The sequence below is a fragment of the Rhincodon typus genome, chromosome 34, assembly GCF_021869965.1.
Source record: "Rhincodon typus isolate 14 chromosome 34, sRhiTyp1.1, whole genome shotgun sequence".
NCBI lineage: Eukaryota > Metazoa > Chordata > Chondrichthyes > Orectolobiformes > Rhincodontidae > Rhincodon > Rhincodon typus.
The window spans coordinates 12,816,613-12,843,000 of record NC_063365.1 but is presented as its reverse complement, the minus strand read 5'-3'; the positions used below and the strand labels follow the sequence as shown (position 1 = coordinate 12,843,000).

Genomic DNA, 26,388 nt, shown 5'->3' with positions numbered 1-26,388 from the left:
ACATTTACAAAAATAAATAAACTACAATGTTAAAAAGGTGCAAAACCCAAGTCGAAAAGATATCACTTGATAACTTGTTCGTCCCACTTCTTCCCTCAATTACTTATAAATATGTCACTTTTTGATGTATAAATTTAAAGGGTACAACAGACGATGCTTATACATTTACATATGAACATTTAGTTTTGTTGCGAGAATCTAAGCTATAATATTTATTCCAAAGTCTTTAAATTTCAAATTTTGGTGCTTCCTTGCATAATGTGGAATTATTAGAATTAGAACTTTTCCTATTGTCCTGCGCACAAGCAGACATTATACCTGTATAAAAGCAAAATACTGCGGATGTTGGTAATCTGAAATTAAAAAAAAAGAAAACGCTGAAAAAACTCAGCAGGTTTGGGAGTATCTATGAAGAAAAATAGTTTTAATGTGGGATCTAATTCAGAACTTCTATATTCATTCTAACTGCACTGGCTAGGACTCCGCTACAATTATAAGTGCTGTAGATAGAGATAGCATTTAGGAGCAAAGGAGAAAAATCAATCACTGCTGCAGTGTTTTGAATGCCTCCTGTGGTCTCAAGAAATAAGAAGTGGACTTTTCTTGAAGCGACTGTCTGCCTCCCCTTGACATGGTTTGGACATCAGGCTTAAGACCTTTTCCAACATCCTGAAAACATACAAAATTTGCCTAAGTGGAGGAAAGAACTGGGAAGGGGTGTTCTTCAGTATACCTTTTCAGTTCACGATAATGGCATTCTTTGGTGTCTTTGACAATTGCAGCGACTAGAAAAAGCAGTACAGATCATAAAGCAATATAAATCAGGTGGATGCCCAACCATTTCGATCTTTACTGTGATTATTTTTTGGCTCCAAATTCAAAAGTAAGCAGATTCTAGTCTCAAAAATCTCTGAAAGAAAAATCATCCCCAACCTCCTTTAAGTAGGTCATCCAGGTTCAAAAATTTGACATGCCACTCAATCCAATGGACGAGCTGTAAACTAAAACAATCATACGAATACCATACTGAAGTACTGATTAAAAATAAATCCCAGGGTCTAATAAAACCAAGGGAAACCTGCCCTGGTTAGCTGACATAAATCGACCTTAGGCCAAGTCCTGGCAAAAAGTTGATGGCATGACTATGACATCATACACACTGCTGTCTCAAAATAACCATAAAACCTAAAAACATTTTTAAGAGAACCAAGAACATCAGGAAAAAAAAAGCCTGCCTTAAAAGTATGTTATCCAAACTGTCTTCGCAAAGACACATTTTCCAATGCCATCAACTGATGCTCAACCGATTACAGACACAAGTCGTTAACGGCACAGTGACACTTTAGGCCTCACTTTAAGAAAACTTCCCACAGTCAAACCGGGGACTCCTTTAGGAATCCTACCTTGCAGCCGAAAGTTAACCGAAGAAATCGCTTCCTGGAGGCAGAAATGATTAAATTGCGATACGGAAAAACAAATAAAAACACGTTAGAAAAGACAATACTTTGCTTCTTTAATCAGTCAGTCTACCTTGATCAGAGACATTTCCCGCAGCTGCGACACAGAACAGCGCCCACGGGATGCTGGGAGTTGTAGTTCTTTCACAATAAGACACTACGCCTGTGCACTGTGTGAAACCCCGCCCCCATGGCCTGAAGGCCCACCCGCCGCTATAATTGACAGCTAGATCTGTATCGGGTCTGGGGCGCAGCTGGTATCTTTTCACGTGCTTTCGCAGGAGAGTTGTGGATGGGGCGAAGCAACAAACTCCTAAACCCGAAAGCAAAAGTGAACAGACTGAGTGCTGATCAGCCTTTTCCACTTATAATATGTTAGAAATCTGAAATTTTTTAAAAAAGCGTGTTGGAGAAACTCGGTTAGTCTGGCAGCATCTATGATATCCGTTTCAAGCACCGGCTGAGGTTACGATGAAGGACCCTCCTTCTCAACTTGTCTCTTCACCTGAAAGGTAATGACCCTCAGGTTAAACCACCACCAGTCACTCTCTCGAATGACTAGAACTAATGTGACTTTCTTCAGAACGTTTGCATTTTAATAGCCCCTTTCACGACTCCTGAAACGCCATCATTCTTTATCATGAAGCACTTGTTCTTTTTATGTGTAGTCAACTGCTGTAATTAAGGAAACATGGCAGCCAATTTCTTCACAGCAAGCTGCCACAAACATTCATGTAATAATGACCACATAATTTGTTTTACTGATAATGCTTGAGGGATCTATTGACCATGGACTATGGGAGTTTAACTCTCCAGAACCTTCCACACTTGTTCTAAATAATTTCAAGGGACCTACACACCAGCTGCAGTCCATTTGCTACAGTGGTTAAAGAAGGCAGCTCACTACCACTTCATCAGGCTCTGACATCCTGTGAAAGAATTTTAAAAACCTCCCTTTTATTTTGTGGTCTGTAACTTTGCTGCCAAGCTGTTACATTGCACGTTGTGACTCATGAGCCAACATGACCTGAATTATCTTTGCAGTTGGAGATATTGCAGTGATTTTACAGCAGTGGCCAATGTTGTGTGACTATAAATAGAAAGCTATGCATGGCACAATTTCAAAATTTGTAGACAGAAAAAGACTTGGAAATGTTGTGAAATTTACAATTGGTCACGGGATGTGGCTGTCTAGGACACCATTCATTGCTTATCCCAAATTTCCCTGAAGAAGGTGGTTATGAGCTGCCGTCTTGGACGACTGCGTTCCTTGAAGTGCAGGAACACCCACATTGCTGTTAGGATTGGAGTTCCAGGATTTTGACTCAGTGACAATTAAGTAACAGCAATATAGCTTGGAGGAAAACTTACAGGTGGTGGTGTTCACATGCATCTATTGCCCTCATGATTACACAAATTAACTTTAAAAGTTTGAAGTATGACCTAACCAATGTACTTTAAACTGCATTTTGGGTGCAAAACAAGAGTCTCTGCAATTGTATGAAATGTTTGAGGATGAAAAAGAACGATCATGTCCTGGACATACCACAAATAAAAATTTACACTTCACATTGCTTCTCTACAACCTCTGAGCAATCCCTTTGTCTTTTGCCCTGTGATACCCTTCCCATCCTCTCCATTTGCTCCTCCTTCCCCTTTCTTTCCACTGCATAAAATCATCATTTTTCCAGCCGCCCTCAATTCTGAAGAAGGCATTGTGAACTCAATATTAACTCTGTTTCTCTCTCCACAGACATCACCAGACCTGCTGATATTACCAACATTTTACACTTTTATTTCTATTGTATTATTTGGGTAGAATCGACTAGGTATAAACCATACTCCAGTGTTCCTAACCACTGTATTCTATTTATATAGTAGATTTTGCTTTAGCCATGGTAAGTGGTACTTGTCTAAAATTGTTGTACAATATCTGGAAAGCATTTCACACCAGGAAGCATTGTTTTTGTTGATTGTGACTACTGTAATAAATAGGTATTTTAGGACTCAGACGGTCTATGTTTAACTGCTGAAATTGTGTACTAAAAATACTCTATGTCCATTTTGAATGTGTGGAGTAAAAATTGTGTAGATTTCTTTTACTCACAGTTTGTAGATATCAAGCTGAAAATCTGAAGATTATTGTAAAAGTAACAAATGACATATTTTCCAAAAGTTATAATCACAGAACTGGACAAACTAATGCATTTTCCTTATTGCCACATTGTTATACTCGTTTCTTTTTTTCAAGTTACAGGTAGCATAACCTCTCACATATTGCCTGCTTTCATGCAGCTGAGCTTCATATATCCATGGAGATGAGAATGTAACATTCCTATGAGAAATTCAAATTTGGTTTCAGCTACCCACCAAATCCCTTCTCTTTGACATTTCCTCAGGTTAACACTACATTTACATATGTAAGAATTACTGCACTTTACCAGAATATGGAAGTTGTGACATAACTTTGGACATAGTTAAGTGCTGAGGTATATGTAGATTATCTCTAGCATTAGGTTTCACCACTTCCCTCACTAGGTTGGGAACTGTTCTTGCTCCTAGGCTGTAACCAAAATTGACGAAATGTAATAGTGTTTGCTCCTACGATTAAATACAGGAAAGATTTACTTAGAAGACAACATTTCCTCAACTTGAGCCAAAAAGATTTTATATTACTGTCGGTGATACAATTAAACTGGTACGATGCAAACTTATAACCTGCTGTTAGCCCAGATACTGAACACTCTTATGAGATAAATTTTCTTTTGCTTTAAGCATCCTGGAAAAGTAAACATATTTTTAAATTTCAGGCTTATACGCTTTCTACAACTCATATGTGGGAGAATGATTAATCACCCAAATTGGGCGTGGTGCTTCAAATTTGTCTTTATAACGAAGTACTCATTTTGGTTAAATCTTGCCACACGTTTGTATTGGTTTGACTGAGCCCAGTCTGCAATCTAACCAAGATCTGCTGACTCCATACTGCAACTAGTAGATTTGGTCTTGGACATGTTACTGTAACTTTACTATGGTCCTTTGTGAACTATGGTTTATACTTACTTACTAATCCCCAAATATGTACTCTCCTTCCTATGGAGACTGTGTGTCTGTATGTTGCTTCTATTCTGATTCCCAAGAAAACAGTAAAGTACTTACTCTAATACTTATTTCTGAAGTTTCAATATTATTTTATGAAGCTAAAAATATTAAATTATGCAAATTATCCGAATGACTATCTTGTAAAAACAACCTACAGTCACAAGAACTTTTGAAGTAATAATAAATTTCAAGCACATCATGCAGTCACAGACTCAAATTGGTTGTAAATGGCAAATGCTTTTAAAACTAGAGAGAAATTCAGCTGCTGAGTTTCAGATATATAGTACTCTAAAGCTTTTCACAGATGAAGTGCAGTGGGACGGAATGGATTTACTGTACATTTGTGAGTCAAAGCAAATGGGCAAGGAGGGGTGGGAGGTCTTTTTGTTTTTGTTTTATCTCTGTCAGTTGCAAAGAGCCCACCATTTGCAACCCATCAGTTTTGGTGTTCTTACTTAAGAAAGGATATACTGGCACCAGAGGGATTGCAGAGGAGGTTCACTAGGTTGATTCTGGAGTTGAGAAGGTTGGCTTATGAGGAGAGATTGAGTAGCCTGGGACTTGCTCACTGGAATTTAGAAGAATTAGAAACACATAAAATTATGAAGGGAATAGATGAGATAGAGGCAGGGAGGCTGTTTCCACTGGTGGCTGAAACTAGAACAGGGGGCAAGCTTCAAAATGAGGGGCAAATTTAGGACTGAGATGACGAGGAACTTCTTCTCCCAAAGTTGTGAATCTGTGGAATCTGCCTAGATTTTCGAACAGTAAAGGAATTAAAGGTTATGGTGAGCGGGTGGATGGGTGGAGCTGACCTTCACAAAGCCGGACATGAGCCATGCATACTTCCACTTGTGGTTAGATGAGGATTCCCAGATGTATGTTACAATTAATACCTATAATGATTTGTTCCAATATATGAGGCTGCCATCTGGGGTATCGTCAGCATGTGCAATTTTCCAGTGGCTTATGAAGAACATTTTACAAAGTCCACCCCAGGTTGTCATGTATCTAGATGACGTGCTAATAATAGGGAATACCAGTAAGTGGCGTTGAGAGAATTTAGACATAGTCCTTAGACTTTTCTCCCAGGCAGGCGTATGCTTTAGAAGGGAAAACAGTGTGTTCCCAGCACCTTAAGTGACTTACTTGGACTAGAGTTGAGAAGACTGGGTTACACCCTTTGGAAGATACATTGGGAGTGATCAGAGGTGCCCTGGCTCCCAAATCTGTACTGGAGCTTAGGTCTTTCTTTGAGCTGGTGAATTATTACAGAAAGTTCATAGATCACCTGGCCTCCATCCTGGCAGCTTTGCATCGACTCTTAAAAAAACAAGCCTTGAAAATGTTCGAATAGCTAAACCAAAGCTTTCAGGGAATTGAAGAATCAGTGATCATCCTGTAAGATGTTGGCACTCTAAGAGGGCTGTCACAATCAGAATTGAAACCTTTTTGAATTCAAAGAGACCAGATCACAATGGAAAATGGCATATTATTATGGGGAGCAAGAATGATTGTCCCAAGCAAAGGTCACTGCAAGATACTGGCTGAACTCCACCAGGGTCATCCAGGTGTTTCCAAAATGAAGCTGTTGGTGAGGCGTTATTGTCTGGTGCCCAGGATTGGATGCCCGGAGTGCCAACAAGAACAAAAATTACTGTCAACAGCTTTCTCACATTCATGGGAATCGCCAATAACCTTCAATTCACTTTTCAAAAGTCTGATAACAGTGGGGAAGAAGCTGTTCTTGAATCAGTTGGTATGTGTTTTCAAACTTTTGTATCTTCTGCCCGATAGAAGAGGGTGGGATTATGTTGGCTCCTTTCCTGAGGCAGTGTGATGTATGGATGGAGTCAATGGATGGAAGGCTGCATTGTGTGATGGAACTACGGTCACAACTCTGTAAATTCTTATGTTCTTGGACAGATCAGTTGCTATACCAAGCTGTGATGCTTCTGGTTAGGATGTTTTCTGTGGTGCATCTATAAAGATTGTGAGAGGTCATTGTGAATGTGCCAAATTTCCATAGCCTTCTGAGGAAGTTGAAGCATTGGTGTGCTTTCTTGACTGCAGTGTCTTTAGGTAGTTGGAATATAATTATAATTTTTCTAAGAATAAAAGAATCCAGCCGTGACTCAGTACTTAACATTCAGGTCTTAATAAAAACCGAAAAAAACCTGCAGATGCTAGAAAGCAGAAGCATAAAACAGAAATTGCTGGAAAAACTCAATTTGCTGACAGAAATTGAGGAACGGTCACCAGACTCCAAACGTTAACTCCGATTTCTCCGCACAGATGCTGTCAGACCTGCTCGGCTTTTCCAACAATTTGTGTTTTTATTTCTAACATTCAGGTCTGCATTAACACTAGATTCTGAGTTCGAGTCCCAAACTTAATGCTGACTCAAATGTAGTCTTGAGGGAGCACTACACTATCGGAGTTGCTGTCTTTGGGATAAAATGTTGAACTAAGTTCCCCTCAGCCCACAAACGATGTAAAATGTCCCATGATTTCAAAGAGCATGAGTGTCATTCCTGGGTAAATTTTTATTTGTCATCAATATGACAAAGATTACTCATTATATTATTAAACACATTCATAAATGCTGGCGACATTCGGATGTTGATGTACAACAAAGCTGAAGTTCATTTCCTTTGGAAAAACAATTTTTGACGATTTGTATTTTCACATAATGGTTTCGGGGTGTGGTTTGTAGAGGCAACGAACAATGAAATCAATACCAGTACGCTGATTTCCTGGGGTCTGGGATTTTCCAGCAAATCGAGGTGTTGCAGTTCACTTCCGCCGCTCAGTGTTTATATCGTGTCGCAGAGTCAGCAAGTCACTACAGAGCTCGGGTCGGAGGACCAGTCGCCGAAGGTAGCAAACCAGAGCAAGCGTCCCCGTTTATCAGGTTTGATCTTTCACCATTTCTCTATAAGTTTGAAAATATGTAATAAAATACAATATATGAACACCGTTCGTCACTTCTACTAAATATCAGCGATGTGCATCCTTCAGCACAATAAGATTATTCCGATGCGCGGAAAACATGACCGTGCACCCGAAAATAGATGGTTTGCTTACATCTGATGCGTAGTGACCACGTTGCAACAAGACATGCAATACCTGTGGGGATTTAGGAAAATCTTATAACTGTTGTCTGCGTGTAAGCTGTGTAGTGGAATTAAATATTTTCGGTTGGAGGCTGAGACTGGATCAGACGGCTAACTACATGTTCCAAGATACAGTCAACTGATAATTCAAATTTAGTGCAATTTAAATTGCAGGTCACAAATGACACAGCAAAGTCAAACGATCATTGTGAAGAACTTTATTTATTCGTTTTAATTTAGGTTGAAGTAAGTAAGTTTGAACTAAAAAGGAATTAACTGTTTCTGAAAGAAAGGCAACGTTTGAACAAGTTGAAGAATGAAGTTGTGATGATGGAATTGCCTCTGGAAAGAGATTTATCTAGTTCTTTTCCTCGGTTTTTAATACAGTTTACATTCTATTCGTATGCGTTCTTCCACCACCACCTACTCCGACTTAATGACCCCTTCTGATCGAAGAGCTTGTCCGACGTTAAGTCATGGGTGAACACCATAATTTTGGGGAATTTGATTTCAGATTAGAAGCCTGTTTTAAACGATAAGGTATCCGTTTAACTGAATACTACCACTTTCACTGAAGAAAGAAACTTTAATGAATTCCTCTACCGGAGTCAGCACGTAATCCACCTTAATGTTTCAGTATTGAGGGAACGCTGTCTTCTAGATAATTGTTAAACAATATATTTTATGCTTTTTGAATAAGGGTTTGGATGATTTGAAATCTTAACACCTAAACAAACAAGTTTTCCTGGTGTTTTGGCCAAGGTTTCTCACTCCAGCATAATAAATTGCTGCTTGTGGAGTGTTGCTTTCAATCGGTTATGAAATAATTCAGAAATATGGATATATTTTTGTGAAATGCTTTCAGACATTGAGGATAGAATAACTCAGTGAAAGTAGTTGCTCGACTAGATCCAGAAGCATGAACAAATGATTTTATTTATTCGTGGGATGTGGGTGTGGCTGGATGGCCAGCATTTATTGTCCATCTCTAGTTGCCCTTGAGAAGGTGGTGGTGAGCTGGCAGTTTGAATCGCTGCAGTCCACCTGCTGTGGTTGAACAACAATGCCAGTAGGGAGGCAATTCTAGGATTTGACCCAGTGACAGTGAATGAACTAAACGTTTAATTTTTGAATAAGCCTCTCCTTTGCCTTTTCCAATTTTTAAAAGGTATTTAGCCTTAGTAGCAGCAGTATGTACCATTTACCAGTTGCACTGCATAAATTTTCCAAAAGATTCTTACACAGCACCTGCTAAACCCATGACCAATTCCATTTAGAAGGACATGAGCAGCAGACACTTGGGAACATCACTACCTGCAAGTTTCCCTCCAAGCCACTCACCATCCTGACTTTGAGCTATATTGCTTTCCTTCACCATTGCTGAGTCAAAATCCTGGAATTCCTTCCCTAACAGCATCGTGAGTTGACTGCAGCAGTTCAAGAAGGCACCTCACCAGCACCTTACCAAGGGCAACTAGGGACTGGCAGTAAATGCTGGTCCAGCCATGAGTGATTACAAGTATTATCACCAGAGAATTAAAGCTTATTCCTTTGTTTTGTACAATGCAGGTTGTCCTTGAACAGTTGTGGGAAAGTGACCTAGAATATTTCAGCATCCAGTTTTTCAGTTCCTATCAATATGGAGAAGTGGTTCTTTTCTCACAGGGTTATGCATGGGAAATTATACATTTCTTTAATTAGAACTGCTGCATTATGGATAATATAAAGGTCATAAGACATGTTTCTATGCTGTTGCTGTAATTTGCTTCCATTAAGATAATAAAACCATAAGAGCAGAAGTCATTCATTCAGCCAATTTAGCTTGCTCCCCCAATCATTGAGGTCATAGTTCATCTGCTAATCCATAAGCCTGCTTTTTCTTCATCAGTCTTGATTCCCCCTTCAGGAAACCAAGCTGATTCTACTTGATAAAATTCTGTATTTCTAAATGCTGTGTTCCTACATTTTGTAATGGGCTCTAACACTTCACCATTGAGAGATGTTAAGCTAACTGCATAACTGTTACTTTTTTTTGTTGCCTTCCCTTTTTGAATAGGATGTCGCATTGCCAGTTTTCCAATCCTTTGGGACATTTCTAAAATCTATGGGTTCTTGGAAGATTACTGTGTTGGTCTCAACAGTGTACATACAAGGACGAGGGTACAATGGAGACACTTAGTGCTCTATAAAATACAATTAATTTATTAAGTATTTAAACAAATAACACTTTTAGCTACTGGAGATATCTCTCTCACTGTCTTTCACTGATTTCTGTAACTAATCCAAATGTTATTACCCGGGAGAGTTGACAGCTGTCCAGTCTCAAACTCTGCTTGATGTCTTCACCATGCCTCCAGACTGTATCTTCTTACAACATGAATCGTGCAAGTAATGCTGAACAAAGGGATTTCTTCAGCCTCTTTACGCAAGTCTTTGTGCCAAGTGTATGCCTTATATGGAATTATCTGTGCATGTGACCAATCCTGAATGTTTCATCCAAATGCATACCTTATTTGGTAGAGATAGCAGTTACTGATTTTCTGTAGCTACTTCCTTTCATACAGTAAGATGCGAATCATCACCTCAAGGAGAAAACAGAGTTAATGTTTCGGGTCCGGGTCACCGGACCCGAAACGTTAACTCTGTTTTCTCCTTCACAGATGCTGCCAGACCTGCTGAGCTTTTCCAGCAACTTTGTTTTTGTACATTCTCTAAGGATCCTTTGTTCACTTTGCCTCTTTCTCCCTTTGTATACAAAGGGAGAAAGTAGCTCTTACTGTTTGTGTTAATATTACTTGCTTACCCTCAAAGTTTATTTTCTCCTTTTTTAGCCATTGTTTGTTGGCTTTTAAAACTTTGCCAGTCCTCTGAATTACCATTAATCTTTGCCACATTGTATGTTTTTACTTTGATTTGCCATGATCCCTAACTTTCAACCTAATGGTTGGCTTAGTCCCTTCCTAGAACCCTCTTCCTCAGGGGGATAAATTATTTTCTTAATGTCGGACTTGTTCATCTATTGTCTTTTCTATTAAATCCTTTCCCAGTCCACTCCAACCAACACTGACCTCATTCTTTCCCTCCCCACCCTTATCTGCTTTCCGGAGGGACAACTCTCTCCGTGACTCCCTTGTCCGCTCCACACTCCCCTCCAGCTCCACCACACCCGGCACTTTTCCCTGCAACCGCAGGAAGTGCTACACCTGCCCCCATACCTCCTCCCTCACCCCCATCCCAGGCCCCAAGAAGACTTTCCACATCAAGCAGATGTTCACCTGCACATCTGCCAATGTGGTATACTGCATCCACTGTACCCGGTGTGGCTTCCTCTACATCGGGGAAACCAAGCGGAGACTTGGGGACAGCTTTGCAGAACACCTACGCTCGGTTCGCAACAAACAACTGCACCTCCCAGTCGCGAACCATTTCAACTCCCCCTCCCATTCCTCAGACGACATGTCCATCCTGGGCCTCCTGCAGTGCCACAACGATGCCACCCGAAGGTTGCAGGAACAGCAACTCATATTCCGCTTGGGAACCCTGCAGCCCAATGGTATCAATGTGGATTTCACAAGTTTCAAAATCTCCCCTCCCCCCACCGCATCCCAAAACCAGTCCAGCTCGTCCCTGCCTCCCTAACCTGTTCTTCCTCCCACCTATCCCCTCCTCCCACCTCAAGCCGCAGCTCCATCTCCTACCGACCAACCTCATCCCGCCCCCTTGACCTGTCCGTCCTCCCTGGACTGACCTATCCCCTTCCTAACTCCCTACCTACACTCACCTTTACTGGCTCCATCCCCGCCTCTTCGACCTGTTTGTTTCCTCTCCACCTATCCTCTCCTCTATCCCTCTTCTATCCGCCTCCCACTCTCTCCCTATTTATTTCAAAACCCCCTTCCCCTCCCCCTTTTCTGATGAAGGGTCTAGGCCCGAAACGTCAGCCTCTCTGCTCCTATGATGCTGCTTGGCCTGCTGTGTTCATCCAGCCCTGCACCTTGTTGTCTCGGATTCTCCAGCATCTGCAGTTCCTACTATCTCTGACCTCATTCTTTTGTATTTGCCCGTATTTAAGTTTAGCACAGTTGATTTCAACTCAAGTTTCTAACTCTCAAACTAAATACTAATTTCTATCATGTTAGGGTCACTGTTTCCCAGGGGAATTTCTACCCTGGGATCATGTGTTAAACCTGCCTCATCACCCATTACCAGATCCAAAATAGCCTGAGCCCTGGTTGAATTCACAATGTATTGATCTAGGAAACTGTTCCTGTATGAATTCTTCCTTATGGGGTTACTTCTGCCAATTTGACTTTCCTAATGTACATAAACTCACAGTTAATGTACTGCCATCTTTACATTCTGTCATTATCTTTTGATTTATTCTGTCCTACTGTATAGCTACTCACAGGACACATATCAGTTACTTCCCTTTGTCAATCTACAGTGGTCAAAACCAGGGAAAGACATTAACTTCAAACATGGATGAGAACAATGTTGTATTAACTTCAAAGAGGTGGAAATAAATTGAACACAAATTTCTTTCATCAAAGTTCATGTAGATATCTTGAGAAATCTTTGTGGCATGAAGATTTGAGGATAATGCTGAAAACTGGATCACAGACTTTAGTCACTTGCCAAGAATGTATCAATGAAACCCTTCTCACCCCGAGAATTCTCAGACAAAGACAAATGCTGCTCATAAATTAAACTTCATGTTTTTTGTGCCTTGTTATGTTTATAAATCTTGGGCTTTTTTTAATGTGAAGGACCATTTCATGATATAAGTATTCCACTATATACAGTACTTTGAGTGTTCAATCAAAAATTATTTCATGCCACAGGGCATATTTTATTTCAAACTAACAACTTTCCACAGTCAATTTAATTATTTTAACTAAGCCGTCTTGGTTTATGTAACTGTTCTCTCAGTGGAGTTTTACTTTTAGCAGACAAACTTTGCATCATTTTGGTATCTTGTGATTTGGTAGAAATCCAGAAGACTTTATTTCTTCAAAAGGCTGAGTTATGATCAGAATTTTGTAGCATTCTATTTTCAGTAATAGTTCCACATAAATTATTTCAAACTTTAAAAAAATTTCACGTGTGTTATAACAAGCTTGCAGCAACAATCTACCTAGTAAATAAGTACCAATTTTAACAATGCAAACAGCCCAACAATATTTTCAAAGTGGTGTTTTACAGAGATGCTCAACAATCCTGTGAGCTAAAAAATATTCAAAGTAAAACTTTTAAAAAGTAAAATTCTAAAATTTGCTTTTTATACTGTAACAGCAGTTGCCTATACATCTGTAAGCCTGCTTTTAATCAACCATTTTGTAAATGTAATCTGTACGAAAAAAAATCCACAGGAAGATACCACCTTTGCACCTGTTAAAATTGTTGAATTACAGGTTGTTCTTAATTTACCTCCCTGTTCCAACTGCCCAGAAAAACAATCATTTCATCAAATAAACACATAGTAGTGTTTTCTCATCTGTTCAATAGCATTTGCTCAAAAGTACAATGAGTTGAAAGCCCAAGTGTTTCTTTCTATTGCAGATATACATCAAGAAAACAAGTTCTCGTCAAAGAAAAAAAATGAAGACCCTACATTTGATTTTACTGTCACTATTCAGCATTTGCACTGAGATGGTAAGAGAATAGAAAATGGAATAAATATGATAAGACTGTACTAATAATGTTCTTTTCAGAGACGTTACATTTTTGAATAGTCTTTTCTTGAATAATCAGCATTATTAGTTTCCTTCACAGTGAAAGAAATATTGCTGACACTTCTGTTTCAACAGTCCGGAAGGACTTAGGCAAACACAAAGGTTTATGATCCAAGTAAAGAAGCTGTCATTAATAGTCAATTGCATCAAATTTGTTGCAACAAAGCATTGGATTTCAGTTGCTTACACAGTGGTTTTGGCATTAAAAAACCTGAATTCTTGCTATGACTAAGATGTTAACATCAATATTACTTTCTCCTACATTGGCAGTTTCTCTAACAGAAAACAAATCTGCAAATTTTATATCAAACACCTTAAATAGCTTTCTGGTTAACTTATTATAACCACCTAATTCATGTAGTTGAGACCATAGAAAAATTCTTTGTGCGTTCAAAGCTCAGAATCACAGAATGGTACAACATAGAAGGAGACCATTCAGCCCATCATGTCTGTACTGATTCTCCAAGTTCAACTGAATTCTGAAGAAGTGTCATATTTAACTCAAAAAGCTAACTCTGTTTCTCTCTCCATAGATACTGCCAGACCTATTGAGTTTCTCCACCACATTCTGTTTTTAGTTCAGTGATCTTTTGGTTTTGTTGAATACTTTGTGATTGAATATGTTCAGCATTGAGTCTATGACAGTCCTACGTATCCTTATTTTTTCCCTTTAGCTACTTCATCACCGATAATGAAATGTGCATGACATTTACCTTTTCTTCCTTACCAGCCCTCTATGTTTTCTGCATAAATTTGGTTGCCATGGTTTTAGTTAATTGTGCAATTCATTTTCTAATTTCTGAGCTGCCTTTGTAGAATCTGTTGTCTGTCGTAGTTTGGGACCATCTGCAAACATGATGAATATGCATTAAATTTATGAATTCAAGATGACTATATAAATTACAAATATTATCTTGAAATGAACAGAATTTTCCTCATATTCCTATTCATAGTTACTCTCAGAGCACATATTTCCTTTGCGTGGGAACAGTACATTAACAGTCCACAGATGCTGTTCATTTTCCTTGGTGCATGGATTAATACAATAGAGAGAGAATGTCGTTTTTGATTTCTGCATTCCTGCGGAAAGCCACCAATTTCCTGTCTATTCAATGCAATTGAATTCAAGAAAATATTGGAGGGATCACTAATATTTGCTTCTTAACACTGTTGTTGTAATAAAAAGATTAGATATAGAAATTAAGAGTCAAATAATTATAGGTGTCCTACAGCTGAAGACACTGTTAAGGCAAAAGGAGAACTAGAATGTTTATATTGTAAATGAATAATTTAACATTGAAACTAGACTAGCTACAATAAACAGAATAGAAAGATAATCACCCTAACACACACAAAGGGACATCATGAATAGAACACTTGCAAATGCTAGAAATCATAATCTAGTGAAGGACTTTAGTGATATATGGGTCAGGGGAACACTATAGACATAAATGGGTCATTTACCCCAAGGATGAGAGTGGGTAGGTGATGTCTGAAATTCTAAGGATGCCAGTATTATAGAGTGCACACCATCAGTGGCTCCATTAGTCGGACAAAGGAACCTACGATTGAGAAATGTTCATCAGGATAGGAATGTTTAGCTTTACAATTCACAAAGCAGAAACTCAACTGGGAGATATGAAATGATGTAATCACTATATATATATCCTGTAACATTATGATGCTCACAATGTCTTTTGACCAACATGATTGGTTTCATTGCACTTCAAAGATTCAAAAATATATGGGTGGAGTTTATGATCAGCTGATCCGAAGAGTTCAATTTCTCTGAAAATGGGCGCACCTTAATTGTTTATATTTAATTTACATTGGGATTGCCAGATCTGAGGGACATCCAATAATGGGACAGGCACAAGTGGCGTTTTATCAACTACAACTGGGAAAAATAGTAGCACACAGTCATAGTAAGTTTTCTGCTGCTCATGTATGCATTGTATTCCAGGACTGTCTGAAACAATAAAAGCTGCAGTAGCAGATCTAACATGTAAGGGTTCATTATTGAATCAGGTTGGTATGTTGATCTTGAACAGTCCCGAGGGATCCTCATGAAGTTCCTACCTCAAATACTAGAATTCAAGTAACAGCAAAATGACTTATTTGAACTAACATGGTTGGAGAGGATCTCGATTCTCAAATAGAGTAGTTACTAGGCAGATCTTTGAAAATTATCAAGCATAGTTAGGCCTATAATAGAATTGCTGAGGCTTTGGCTTTGTTTTTATGTAAATGTTTTTAAATGTCTCTGTACTCTTATCTTTCACTTTCTCTCTTGGTGTATCTAATTCTAGCATGGCAGTCACCCTCTGGATATATTCTGCACTTGTCAGTATTTACCTCTAATCTTTGATAGGGATTGTTGGCAGGTTATTCAACTTTGGGATCTATCACATCTAGCCTCACTAGATGCTGGATTGACACACAATTTGTTCCCCCAAAGCAAAGGCACTGAATCTATATACACTACTGCTTCCCCTCGTAAAGGCTGAAAACTCTCTCAGACTGAAAATTAAACCTGGAATTTACTGATCTACATGCCTCAGCTACTCCTGGGATAAGCCATCTGAGTCATCAGAGAATTTGCAGGGAGTTTATTGTAAACTGTATTTCAGGAGTGCTGTTACTTTTACAGAGTAAGATATAAAGTTGACAAAATACTCATACTCATTTTCTTTCACGTATTGGCTTAAAGCATGCCATTTCTTCTCTCATAACGTGTGTGATATATTCAGAACAATAGCTGCAATACTTATTCACATCTCAGAGATTTGTCATTAACCATATTTTCTATCTTTCAGTCTTTGCAGGGCAATGTGTTGCGTACAAATAACAAACATACTTCAAGCAGAATAGGTAAGCTACCATTTAAAACATCTGGCACCCTCACTGTGTTTAGAATGGGGCATGTTGAAACATGTTTCACCAGACAATAATGTTCAATTTAGCAAAAGGTAGTCTGAAGTGAGATGATCACAATGTTTGCTTCAATTAATCTCATGAACCTATTAACTAAACAGGACAAAAGATCAGCCAATGCTTTCACTCTCAACTGTAGTCTAGCGATCCCGTTAGGTGATATGTAGACATGTACAGTGGATGGGCTAAGTGGACAAATGCAAAGGAAAGAGATGGCATTGGTAATGGAAAGTATATAGGGTCAGTAGTCAAGGGCAGATATGAATAAGCTACAAAGTCAGCCTTAAACATTGGCTGAAGTAGAGAATTGAATTAAAGCCCAAAAGTAACATGTATTTTTATTTGCTGGTAAATTTTCCCTCCCATTCCAATACAGACATTCACAAGCAAAATCTCCTTTCATTAAAAAAGTGAGTCCACATTAGTATGTTTTCTTAAGGACAACTGAGATGTGAAGCAGATGACCTAGTTTTCTTTGTAGTGATTTCTGGGATCTAGCTGTGTATGGATTAGCTGCTGTATTTTACTCCATTACCACAGAGATTGTAGATTCATAATACCTATTAGGTTATGAGGCCCTTTGCCATGTCCTTAAGCTTTCCCTAGTATCATTACTGTCCTGAGGTGAAGCTGGCAAAGTTACATTTTCTCTACCACTCTCTACTGCCTCTGATTTCTTAAAATGAAATATCAATATCACAAAACCCTGCAAACGACCTATTTGCAAACCAACTAAACTGTCAATGTCTGATTCAAATCTCATAGAGCTGAATGATATAAATATGATATAAAGTAATGATTGTAATGAGGTCAGCCAGCTGGACATCATAGTATAGGAGTTCCCCGATTGCGGCTGTTAATCTAGTCCAGTCAGGGGCTCCTGGCTGACATATAAAAAGAGGAGTATCGGAGTTACTGACACTCGGAGCTGACTCTGAAGAAGCAGTACTAAAGCCAAGGACTATTCATGTGTAAATAAAGATTGACTCAGTGAGGGGATATCGGCCTCTACGAAGTTATCTCACTGACCTTCAGATTTTTAAGGTAGTTAGCCCTTCAAAACTCTTCCAAATAAGAACATAAGTAGGAGCAAGAGTAGGCAATCTCCTCTCATTCTTCTCAACTCTCATGAATATAGGCAGAAACCTTTATAAAAGATAATGTCGAGAATGTTCTCTGAGTTGCCTCCAATGCAGGTACTTCCTCCCTCAACTGAGGGTAATAAAATTTACGCAGTACTCCAGATGTGGTCTCACCAATGTCTTGAACAGTTGCTATAACATTTTGCTACTTCTATACTGCATTCTTTCAGCAATAAATGCCAAGATTCAATTTGCCCTACTTATCACCTGTTGTATCTGCATACTGGCTGTCTGTGATTCATGTACAAGAACACCCAGATCATTCGGCACTAAAGCATTTTGAAGTTTCTCTCCATTTAGATAATAAGTTGCCTTTTGATTCATCTGACAAAAATGGACAATGTTGCATTTATCCATGTTAAACTCTATCTGCCACATTTTGGTCCATTCACCTAATCAGTTGATACACATTTGTAAATTTCTTATTTCTTCATTGCATTTTACACTCCCACCTTATCATTGTGTCATCTGCAAATTTGGCTATAGTACATTTTATCCCTACATCCAACTTATTAATATAGATTGTAAACAGCTGGGGCCTAAGGAACAAACCCTGTGGCACCCCACTAGTTAGAGCTTGCCAATCAGAAAAAAAACATTTTTTTGTGACTGTTTTCTATTGGTTAGCCAATTCTCTATCCAAGCTATTATTATTTAATGCCTTGAAGTTAAGTTTTTGCCTGTATGTTCTCTTTAACTCCCCTGCTTAGCCTTGGATGCTTTTTTCTCTCTAGAAAATATTTTAGTTGGGAGAAAATGTCTGCCCCTGTTCTACTGCAACTGTCCTACCTATTAGGCTTTCTGTCCAGTCCACTAGCGCCAAATCTGTCCTCATGCTTATGTAATTACCTTTATTTAACACCAGAACACTAGTGTGGGACTAGAGTTTTTAATATTCAATTCAACTGTGGTTTTGCCACAGCTAAACTGCTGAATTCATTAATTTAAGATATATTAAAAATGCAATGTTTCAATTAATCCCTATCAGACGCATGCAGAAGAGGTGACATCTGGTTGCGAATTCACAGAAACAATATACAGGAATGTAAATGCAAAAGGAATGCAATTTGTTATGATGTACGCACAAAAGGTACAATCGTTCTTGCAAACTCCATTGTTTCTTGCTATTAGTTCATAAATTCACACATTATGTTGGGAACAGTTTGCGATAAAGCCACAATTGTCACAATTGACTCCAAAATGAGCTTTTGACCTCATTTGTGACATCACCAAGACACCCCTATTACCACTTTCATGCCACTATGCTAATTAATTTTTGTCTCACTTGAACCACAACTAAAACAATCATTTATGCTCTTATAGCATTTAGACTTGAATTTTTAAACTAGCTCCTGGTTGGTTTTCCACCCTGCAGACTTAAGGGCATCCAAAACTACGTTACCATGTCTTAAGTCATATCTAGCCCCATTCCCCTGTTATTCCCTTTGATCATTGACCTACATTGGCCCTCAGTCAAACACAATCTTCATTTTAACATTTCATCCTTGATTCAAATCCTTCTATGGCTTTGCCACTCTTTGTCTTTGTAATCTCCTCCAGCCCTAAAACCAAGATATCTGCATTCCTCTTATTTGGCCTTTTGGGCATCCCTGCTTTTCATCACTTTACCATTAATTGCCATAGCATCACTTCCTTAGGCCCAAAGCTCTATCCCTTCCCCACAACTAGAATCCTCTCAAGAAAAAAAACAAGTTGCTGGAAAACCTCAGCAGGTCTGGCAGCATCTGTGAAGAAAAAATCAGGGTTAACATTTCAGGTCTTCCTCTCAACCTTGCTTTCCTCTTTTAAGAGGATCCATAAAACCTATGTCAGATGATTAATCTTTTGGTCATCTGACATAACATCTATTATAGGGTCATTGAGATGTACAGCATGCAAACAGACCCTCCGATCCAACTTGTCCAAGCCAATCACATATTTTCCGTTAATCTAGTCCCATTTGCCAGCATTTGGCCTGTATCCCTCTAAATCCTTCCTATTCATATACCCATACAGATACCTTTTAAATGTTGTAATTGTACCAGCCTCCACCACTTCCTGTGGCAGCTCATTCCATACACGCACCATCCTCTGCCTGAAGAAGTTGCCCTTTAGATCCCTTTTAAATCTTTCCCCTCTCGCCTTAAACCTGTGCCGTCTAGTTTTGGACACCCCTACCCTGGGAAAAAAGACCTTGGCTATTCACCCTGTCCATGCCCCTCATGATTTAAAAAACTTTTATAAAGGTCACACCTCAGCCTCTGACACATCACAGAAAAGATCCCCAACCTATTCAGCCTCTACAGCTCAAACTCTTCAGACCCGGCAACATCCTTGTATATCTTATATGAACCCTTTCAAGTTTCATAACATTGTTCCTATAGCAGGGAGACCAGAATTGAACGCAGTATTCCAAAAGTGGCCTAACCTGGGTCCTGATTAGCCATAACATGACCTCCCAACCCTTGTACTCAATGCACTGACTATTAAAGACAAGCTTACCAAACACTTTCTTCACTACCCTACCTGTGACTCTGCTTTCAAGGAACTATGTACCTTCAGCCCAAGGTCTCTTTGTTTGGTAACACTGCTCAGGACCTTACCACTAAGTGTACAAGTTCTCCCCTGATTTGCCCTGCCAAAATGCAGTACCTCACATTTATCTAAATTTAACTCCATCTGCCACTCCTTGGCCTATTTGCTCATCTGATCAAGGTCTCATGTATTCTGAGGTAACCTTCTTTGCTGTCCACTACACAACCAATTTTGGTGTCATCTGCAAACTTACTAACCATACCTCCTATATTCACATCCAAATTCTGTTGCTCATTGCCATATTTTGTTTAACAGTGCTTTCTTTGAAATTCCTTGGGATACTTTATCACATTAAAAACACGAAGTAAATAAAAATCGTGAGCATATAGCATACTTAATGTCATAATCCATCCCAAGATGTTTAACAACAGCACTATAAAAATATTTTTTTGGCACTGAAGTTCAAATTCTTCATCTAAGTGGTCTGTTTTATGGAGTATTTTAAAGAAGGGAGGTGGGGGTAGAGAGGCAGAAAGATTTAGGGAGGAATTGCAGTGTTTTGCACCAGGGCAGCTCAAAAGCATGTCTGCTAATGAAGCAATGATGAAATCAGGGATGAGCATAAGGCCAGATTTGAAGGAGACTTCTAAATCTGCAGAGAATTACAGAGACAAGGAGGGCAAGGTCACAAAGAGATTTGAAAATAAGTATGAGGATTTTAAAATCAGATCATGATTCACTGAGTCAGCTAGCATGGGTGACAGGTGAATGACATTTGGTGACAAGATAATGATCAGCAGAATGTTGGTTGTGCCTAAATTTATGTAAAACCTGGATGGAATACCCATCAGCTAAAACATAAACGCTAAGAATGCAAGGTTTACTTTTTCTGGTGATAACTCATGACAAATCTTTTCTGATATTGAATTTTGATTACTATTTTTAACTGCAAATTTTTATAATTATAGAATGCGCCACAAACAAGTGTCTAAATGGAGGAAGCTGTGCAAAACATCTTTATTCAAAAGATTATATCTGTCGTTGCCCTGAGGGATATCTGGGTAAACGCTGCGAAATAGGTATGTCACTATCCAGGAAACTAACTCATGATTTGCATTTAACCTAGTAAGATTATGGGACAATGTTCAGTGTTGCGGGTAGAGTAAGGAATCTTAACTACATCTTAACAAGAGAACTTCAGTGCCCTTTTTAACATGATGCCATTGCACCTTTTATGTCTCTGACAGACAGGGTCTTAACATATAATATGTAAAAGGGATCTTGGACAATGTAAGCTCTAAACTACGTGGGAAATCAGCCTATATTATTTGCCCAAATGTTACAGTGGGCAAAAAGAAAACTAACAAAGATTACATAACACAGAATTCCATGCAAAAATCAAATCATTTTAGTCTTGTTTTTGATCATTTTAAGTTGAGTATTTGACAGAAAATTAACGATTGAAATAGCTTTTTTAGTAATGGTGCATACTGTTAAATAAAGGCAAAAGTGCATACATGGCATACAGCTGAGATATCGCTATTTTGTCACATTACATCACAGTAACATATATCAAATCTCATTTGCATCAATGTGATAATGTGCCGTGCACACAGCAAATTCTTAGGGTGAGAGAGAGCTCTCAAGGTGGAGTTTAATTGGATGTAACTTTTGGGCCATAGATGGTGAGAAGGAATAAGGTACCAAGATATCAAGTTGCTTACATTTGGAAGTCATGGATAGTCGGTATCCTACTGTGTGCTTTGGCATTATCAGGCAGTTATACAATTTATAAGCAGTTGAAAACCTCATTGGTGCGGTCTAAGGGTAGATTGCCTGTTTGCAGTTATTATTACAGAGAAATTCAGGGTTGTAGTGTGGACGACAGGGGAGAATGGATTATTTAAATAAGATTAAAAGGTAGAAAAGTAACACGAGTTTGATCAGCTAAATGTATCATTTAACGTCATGAACAGAAGACCATTCAAGCCACTGTGCCTGAGTCAGTTCCTTAACGAGCTACTTGGTTAGATCCGCACCTCTACTCTTTTGCTTTGTTCTATGTTTTCAAATATGTTTCCAATTTCTTTTGAATCGGAATTTAATAATCATATGCATTATTTTATTTGCATGAAATATATCTAAGACAATTGACAGATTTTTAAAGTAGGTTTTCTTGTGTTCATTCAAAACATTCTAAACAATGTTTCTGCCTATTTAGCAAAAGCACACTGCAGGATACTACCTCGATGCCTAAATTAACTTTCAAATGCAAGCAACGTGATATCTTGGTACCTCATTCCTTCTCACCGTCTATGGCTCAAAAGTTACTTCCAATTCAACAGTGATTTACTTGTGGAGTTATATAACATAGAAACAGACCCTTCAGTCCAACTAATCTATGCCAACCATATTCCCAAACTAAACTAATCCCACCTGCCTGCATTTGGCCTATGTCCCTCCATACCTTTCCTATGGACGCATTTATCCAAATGTCTTTTGTAACTGTATCTGCATCTATCACTTCATCTAGCAGCTGATTCTACACACTAACCACTGTATGTGAAAAAAGAGTTGCCCCTCATGTCTTTTTAAAAACTTTCTCCTCTCACCTTAAAAATAAGCCCCCTAGTTTTGAACTCCCCCGCCCGAGAGAAAAGACCTTTGCTATTCATCTTGTCTACACCCCTTATGATTTTATAAACTTATAAAAGGTCATCCCTCAATCTCCTACGCTCCAGTAAAAAAAAATCTCAGCCTATCCAGCCTATTTTTCTACCTCAAACCCTCCATTCCTGGCAGCATCCTGTTAAATCTTTCTGAACCCTCTCCAGTTTAATAATATCCTTCCTATAACAGGGCGACCAGAACTGCACACAGTACCCCAGAGGAGGCCTCACTAGCATCCTGTACAATCTCAACATGACATCCCAACTCCAATACTCAAAGGTCTGAGCAATGAAGGCAAGCCTGCTATATGCCTTCTTAACTACCCTGTCTACCTATGACGCAAATTTCAACGAATTATGCACCTGAACCCCTAGCTCTCCCTGTTCTACAACACCATCCAGGCCCCTACCATTAATTGTATAAGTCCTGCCCTTGTTTGTTTTACCAAAATGCAAAAACTCACATTTATCCAAATTAAATTCCATTTGCCACTCCTCAGCTTATTGATCCAACTGATCAAGATCGCTTCGTAATCTTCGATAACCAATATACCACCAATTTTTGTGTCATCTGCAAACTTACTAACCATGCCTCCTATATTCTCACCCAAATGATTTATATAGATGACAAACAAAGGTGGACTCAGTACTGATCCCTGTGGAACACTGCTGGTCACAGGCCTCCAGTCCCAAAAAATCCCCCCACCACCACCACTCAGTCTCCCACCATGAAGCCAATTTTGTATCCAATTTGCAAGCTCACCCCGAATCCCATGTGATCTAACTTTACTAATTAGTCTACCACGCTTGTACTTCCTTCAATTTAGTTGTACTGCATTCTTTGCTTATAATATAGCCTGCTTTATATTGGGGAGCCAAATGCAGATTGGATTATTGCTTTGCAACACCTCTGATTAGACTACTTCCTATTGCTTGTCATTTCATGAATCCACTTTGCTCTAACTCTGAAGAAAATATAATTTATCTTATTTTACTCATATCTGCAAAGAGATGCCTTATTGGATTCAAAACATTAAGTGTTTCTTTGTAGTGATGCTGCTTGATCTGCTGAGTTTTTTTTTGAGAGCTTGGTTTGTATTTCAGGTCTCCAGCAACCCTAGTGTTTTGCTTTTATTTAGTTAAATATCTTGTTTTTCTTTTTAGACAATAAATCCCATTGCATTAATGACAAGGGAAAAGATTACAGGGGTACAAGGGACTATACAGTATCTGGCAAAGAATGCTTGCCATGGGACTCATTTGCTGTTCTAAGAAGAAAATACAATGCACTGAGATACAATGCATTAAAGTTGGGTCTTGGAAGTCACAACTACTGCAGGTAGATTTTGTCTTTTCGTACTTTGGTGATTTTTCTCCCCTCCACCCCGAAATGACTTACTCGTATTTCAAATCACAATTCAAATAAGGGCAGAGATAATCTGAAGTGTAACCAGCCAGATGAACATGAATGACTTCTTGGTCCACTTTTTAAAAGCTAAATTCAAATTATTTACTAAAAACTAAATTTCTATGTTAGTGTGAAAAGTCAGCTGCCATGTTTGCAATATTATTAATTATACCAAATAAAGTAACATGTCCTTTTACAACTAGATTTCTAAAACAGTTGAAATAGCTAGTTATTTTACAGTGCTGGTCAAACATAACCACTGCTTCTTGTTTTCTCATCTGCAATTTATTTGGGCAGCTGTAAGAAAGCATACCAAATTGTCAAAATGCTTAAATATGAGAATTAAGTGAGAGTAATTGAGCTTGCATAAATATCTAAATACAACATTTACAACAGCTTACATTTAGGTCCATGACTTTTTGACTTAATAAATATTCCTCATAAAAATTCCTAACAAACTTTCGTCTAGATGATTTTTGGTCATATCTTTCCAGATAGAAAGAAAATTGATAATGTGAAATAATACCATAAGAATCTGGAATTGTTCAGTAGCTCACGCAGAAAGTGAAAACAACTGATGAATTTGCAGTATCTTCTGATGAGTGGTGTGCCTCAGAAACAGTAATTTATCGTTTTCTGTCAGTTACTGACTTAAGTGTTGCTCACTTTCTGCTTTGTTTACATCTGATAAGTGAAATTCATTTTGTTTACTATCAGTTTACTAATCTGTTCTGACTGTTTAAATATCTCAATTATAAAGGAATCCAGGTCGTGATAAAAAGCCTTGGTGTTATGTTCAGGGTTCAATGTACAGGGAATACTGTGATATCCCCAAATGTGAAAAAGTTGGTAAGCGAAAACTTTATCATGAATTGCTCTTGGAAAACTATTTAAAATAATTTGTAAAAATTTTCTGGAAATGAATAACTTGTAATCTTTACATTAACAAACTGCCTGTTATTTAAGTACAGGAAGTAATAAAAAATCCATTCTACTTGTATGTTAAGATGGATGGAATACATTTGCACGATGCTGGATGTATCCCTTAGTTGACTATCACGCATCGATTTCTCCCACTACTCATCTGATTGTCCTTCACTCCTAACACCTAACCTTTACTCATAATGCACTTGCTCAAAATCTCTCACCATTCATTTTAAATTCTTGTCTTTACTGCACTTGTCTGTCCCTGGGACATCCAACCCAGTAAAACTTTCCCACTGAGCTTCACTATGCCCAGAATAAATTCTCCATTAAGCCAAGAAATTCCACTTTCAGACTCACAACAATCTAAACTTTGGTTCTTGGTTATTTATGATGCTTTACTAGATATCAATCTACTGAACTAAATTGCTGATTTTCTAGCTTTGAAACCCTTGCCCCTAACACTTGTTTTTATCCCCTGCCACGGCCATTCCTCCCAATTTGAAGGACTGTACACTTGACCATATCTTTCATCAATAATTTGCATCTGGCTAGACCACATCGGACAAGAACAAACAGACTTGGATCACCTATGCCAAACCTCTCACTAGCTGGCAATCGTCTTAACAGCAAATATATGCTTTCTTTGTTTCTCCACAATCAAACAATTTCTTAAACCCCTCTCTCCTTCATTGTATACGCTCACCTTCAACAATAATTGTGAGGAATGCATGGACTTCTTTGATGCTAAGATTGAGACTACCATCCAAAGACTTCTGCTGGAGCTTCCATATCATCCTTACCCACTCTAGCCCACCCTAGTTTCTCTTCTCATCTTGGAGGTTGTTAACTTGCTCACCGAGCTGGCTTGTTCTCGTTCAGACGTTTCGTCACCATGCTAGGTGACATCATCAGTGGAGCCTTCGATGAAGCAATGTTATTCTACTCCGCTTGGAATTTATACTGTTCGGTCCGTTATGGTGAGTAGTGTCCTTTCGGTTTTGATCTGTATGGGTTTGTATATGGGGTCCAATTCAATACGTTTGTTGATTGCATTATAGGTGGAGAGCCATGCTTCTAGGAATTCACGTGTGTGTCTATGTTTGGCTTGGGCTACTATGGTTACCTCGACCCAGTTAAATTGATGGCCTTCATTGTCCGAGCCTACTGATATTAGGGAAAGTTTGTCATGTCGTTTTGCTGTAGTTGATGTTCATGTATTCTGATGCCTAGTTTCCTTCCAGTCTGTCCGATGTGATGTTTGTGGCAGTCGTTGCATGGCATATTGTAAATCACGTTGGTTCTGCATGTTGTGGGAATGGGGTCTTTAGTCCTTGTAAGTGTTTGTCGTAGAGCGGCTGTGGGCTAC

General features: G+C 38.7%; 1 protein-coding gene across 2 annotated transcripts in view; it reads left to right on the top strand.

The window, feature by feature from the left end:
- The first annotated feature begins 1,714 nt into the window (after positions 1-1,714).
- LOC109923740 (tissue-type plasminogen activator-like) overlaps positions 1,715-26,388 on the top strand; it is a 39,893-nt gene continuing 15,219 nt past the window's right edge. Inside the window, exons 1-7 of one of the 2 annotated variants that reach the window (XM_048616328.1) lie at positions 1,715-1,969; positions 13,235-13,327; positions 16,224-16,278; positions 18,472-18,573; positions 20,987-21,097; positions 23,852-24,026; positions 24,856-24,944. In XM_048616328.1, the coding sequence (XP_048472285.1) occupies positions 13,274-13,327; positions 16,224-16,278; positions 18,472-18,573; positions 20,987-21,097; positions 23,852-24,026; positions 24,856-24,944 (586 nt within the window). In that variant the 5' untranslated portion in view covers positions 1,715-1,969; positions 13,235-13,273. The remainder of the gene's footprint in view (positions 1,970-13,234; positions 13,328-16,223; positions 16,279-18,471; positions 18,574-20,986; positions 21,098-23,851; positions 24,027-24,855; positions 24,945-26,388) is intronic. The other variant, XM_048616329.1, reaches the window with a different exon arrangement.